This window comes from Chamaea fasciata, unplaced genomic scaffold, assembly GCF_029207755.1.
Source record: "Chamaea fasciata isolate MVZ Bird 193981 ecotype frontalis unplaced genomic scaffold, bChaFas1.0.hap1 SCAF_56, whole genome shotgun sequence".
Taxonomy (NCBI): Eukaryota; Metazoa; Chordata; class Aves; order Passeriformes; family Sylviidae; genus Chamaea; species Chamaea fasciata.
This window is the reverse complement of record NW_027094141.1, coordinates 228,809-232,270: the sequence shown is the minus strand read 5'-3', so window position 1 is coordinate 232,270 and position 3,462 is coordinate 228,809. Positions and strand designations below refer to the sequence as shown.

Below are 3,462 nucleotides of genomic sequence, written 5' to 3'. Positions count from 1 at the left end.
CAGCTTCCCCCAGCTGATGTGTGGATCTGGTTGATGGGAAAGTCTGAGAGTAACAGGTACATCTTTTTTCATAATCACTGCAGGCAATCTTTGGTAGTGACGATTGGGTGCATTGCTGAGCTTCCCCTTTTGTCATTCTTTGCAGTTTTGCGTTATAATAAATCACACCATACCTGAACCTTGTGTCTGTGTTTTTGGTGCCGACCCTGCTCAGTGGCAGAACAGACACTGCAGCCCCACAGAACCAAGGGTACATTGTGACACTGCGGGGCCTGGTGTGACCAAGGGGACCAGAGTGACACCGTGGGGCCCCATGGAACCAAGGGACCGGTGTGAAACTGCGGGGACTCTTATAATCAAGGGCCCATTGTTTTCCTCTCCCTGCCCCAGCCCTGCAGAGCAGCCCAGTCCAGTCTGGCCCAGCAGCAGGAACTGGAGGCACTGGAGGTCATGGACAGCCACTCTGTGTCTGCAATGCTCAGGAGATGCTCAGCTCAGGCAGCTGCTGCAGCCCCAGGGCCAGCCCCGCTGCCCAGCACAGCAGCAGAGAGTTGGCCCCGGGGCTCCTCAGGCTGCTGCTGCTGCCCCAGGGACAGGGCAGCCTCTTGCCAGGGCTCCTCTGCACACCCACGGGCTCCTGCTCTGCTCCTGGCACACGGCAGCTGCCCACAGAGCCTTTCCCAGGGGAACACGTCTGTGCTGGCCTGAGCAGCCATTGCTGCAGCCCCTGCCCTGCTGCCCACAGCCCCGAGCTGGGGCTGCTGCTCTGCAGAGCACGGGGGCTGTGCTGCCCGGGGCCCTGGGCTGCCTCTGCTGGGCTCTGCTGCTCAGCCCGGGAGACAGAGGCAGCTGATGGTGCTCCCTGCACTGACCCCCTCCCACACAGGCTCTGCTGGGGCCGTGGAGGCTGCTCAGAGCTGCCTGCCTTGTTCCAGGGCTGCCACATGGCCTTGGGGCTGCCCTGGATCCTCCTGGGGAAGTTCCCTGAGGGCCAGAGCAGTCAGTGCCCAGACTCCTCTCCCTGTGCCTGCTGTGTCCCCTGGGGCTGCAGAGCTCTCCTGGCTCACAGCAGACATTCAGTCCTTGATCTCGGGGTGACCCCATCCTGGCCAGGCCTGTGCCCAGGGAGCTCCACTCCCTGCTGATCCCTGGCACACGCTGTCCCTGCAGCTCCCCTGTGTTCTCCTGGCAGCTCCCAAGGCCCTCCAGACAAACATTCCCCTGCCATCAGCCCTGGCACAAGCTGCAGAGCCCCAGGAAGGTTCAGCACAGGCCATTCACCATCTGATGGGCCCTGGCCACCAACAAGCAGAACCTGAGGCAGCCCTGAGTCCCCTGAAGGCCACGCTGGGACCCTGATGTCATCCCACTGAGCCCTGGGAGAAAAAGGAGCACAAGGAGCCTCTTCAGAGTCTGTTCCTTGGGCCTGTTCCTGAGAGTGACTCTGCAGGGAGAGCAAAGCCTTCCTGCCCTGCCCTCCCTGTGCTGCTGGAGCTGCTGTGCTGGAGCCCAGCTGTGTCCCAGCAGTGCCCATGGCCAGTCCCTGCCTGTGGTCACAGCAGGGACACGCAGCAGGACAGTGACCAATGTGCCAGAGCACTGCGGCCTTACAGCCACAGAAGGGCTGGGAAGGAGAGGCCGGAGCTGGGAAGAGCAGCACTGAAAGGACCAAGCACTGCTGCTCCCTGGCAGTGTAGCTGTGCTGGGACTCTTTTCCCCTTCTCCCTTCTTATTTCATGCAGGTCTCAGAGTTGGGATCCCAGATAAAACAGCACTGCAAGCTGGTTTATTTTCTTCAAATGTAGCAATAGCACACACCCTGGTTTACAGAGCTTCTTGGTCAAATTCAAGAGGAAGACAGTGAATTAGATGGAGGTGATTAAAAAAAAAATAATTTGGGATAATTTTCTGCCAGAAAACCCAATTGAATACTTCCAAAGACCTGGGAAGGCCTGTTGGGCCTTTCATGAGTTCCATTCTGAACACTATGCAGAAGAAAACAGGCAGTTTGTTGCTCCTGAAAAGCATCTACTCATCATTTTCCTCAGGGCATCCTTGAGCTCCTGGTTCCTCAGGCTGTAGATGAGGGGGTTCAGGGCTGGAGGCACCACCGAGTACAGAATTGACAGGGCCAGATCCAGGGATGGGGAGGAGATGGAGGGGGGCTTCAGGTAGGCAAATGTGCCAGTGCTGAGGAACAGGGAGAGCACGGCCAGGTGGGGGAGGCAGGTGGAAAAGGCTTTGTGCCGTCCCTGCTCAGAGGAGATCCTCAGCACAGCCCTGAAGATCTGCACATAGGAGAAAACCATGAACACAAAACAACCAAGACATAAACAGATGGAAAACAAAAGAAGCCCAAGTTCCCTGAGTTTGGAGTGTGAGCAGGAGAGCTTGAGGATGTGTGGGGTTTCACAGAAGAACTGGCCCAGGGCATTGCCATGGCACAGGGGCAGGGAAAATGTATTGGCTGTGTTCAGCAGAGCATTGAGAAAGGCACTGGCCCAGGCAGCTGCTGCCATGTGGGCACAAGCTCTGCTGCCCAGGAGGGTCCCGTAGTGCAGGGGTTTGCAGATGGACACGTAGCGGTCATAGCACATGATGGTCAGGAGGGAATACTCTGCTGAAATGAAAAATACAAACAGAAAGAGCTGTGCAGCACATCCTTCATAGGAGATGGTCCTGGTGTCCCAGAGGGAATTGTGCATGGCTTTGGGGACAGTGGTGAGGATGGAGCCCAGGTCGGCGAGGGCCAGGTTGAACAGGAAGAAGAACATGGGGCTGTGCAGGTGGTGGCCGCAGGCTACGGCGCTGATGACGAGGCCGTTGCCCAGGAGGGCAGCCAGGGAGATGCCCAGGAAGAGGCAGAAGTGCAGGAGCTGCAGCTGCCGCGTGTCTGCCAATGGCAGCAGGAGGAAGTGGCTGATGGAGCTGCTGTTGGACATTTGCTGTGTCTGGCCATGGGGGCCTGTTCAAGGAGAAAAGATCAGTGACAGGTTAGGAGAAAGTTCTTTCAGTAAAATCAAAGCCTTTTCCCACAGACCATTCTTCTGTATCACACTGACAGCCTTTTGATTTTCTAGCAGATTTTCCTTAAACTCCAACTGGGGAGCCCTGGTTGGTGCTGGCTGAGTGGGTCTTCAGGTTCAGGGCAATTACATGCAGGGTTTTTACAATTCAGCCTTGCCGTGCAGACGTGAGAGGGGGACAGGGAACCCGTCCTCGTGTTCCACTTTGAAACCCTGTTAATACAGAAGTCTCTGTCAGCTTGTACTCCCACTGCCAGTGACCAGGAATGGTAAAGTCTGTTTAAATGTTCTAGAGTTTTTTCAACAGCTTTTCTTCATCTCCACTTGACTATTTTTGATGTCAGAAACTCTCAGCATTTCTGCTGCTGCGCTCAGGGAGAACAGAGCAAGTTCTCTGAGGCAAGGTGGTGCATGGAGAATGAGGGGAGGAGGTCTG

At 56.4% G+C, this 3,462-nt stretch overlaps 1 protein-coding gene across 1 annotated transcript; it reads right to left on the bottom strand.

Moving 5' to 3' along the window:
- Positions 1-1,985: 1,985 nt before the first annotated feature.
- LOC136304191 (olfactory receptor 14J1-like) lies at positions 1,986-3,008 on the bottom strand. The gene has a single exon (XM_066207818.1). It carries the CDS (start codon positions 2,940-2,942, stop codon positions 1,986-1,988), a length of 957 nt encoding a protein of 318 aa, XP_066063915.1. The 5' UTR covers positions 2,943-3,008.
- Positions 3,009-3,462: the final 454 nt, after the last annotated feature.

Excerpts from the sequence above, each read along its gene's own strand:
- LOC136304191 (XM_066207818.1), bottom strand. The coding sequence starts at position 2,942 with ATGTCCAACAGCAGCTCCATCAGCCACTTCCTCCTGCTGCCATTGGCA.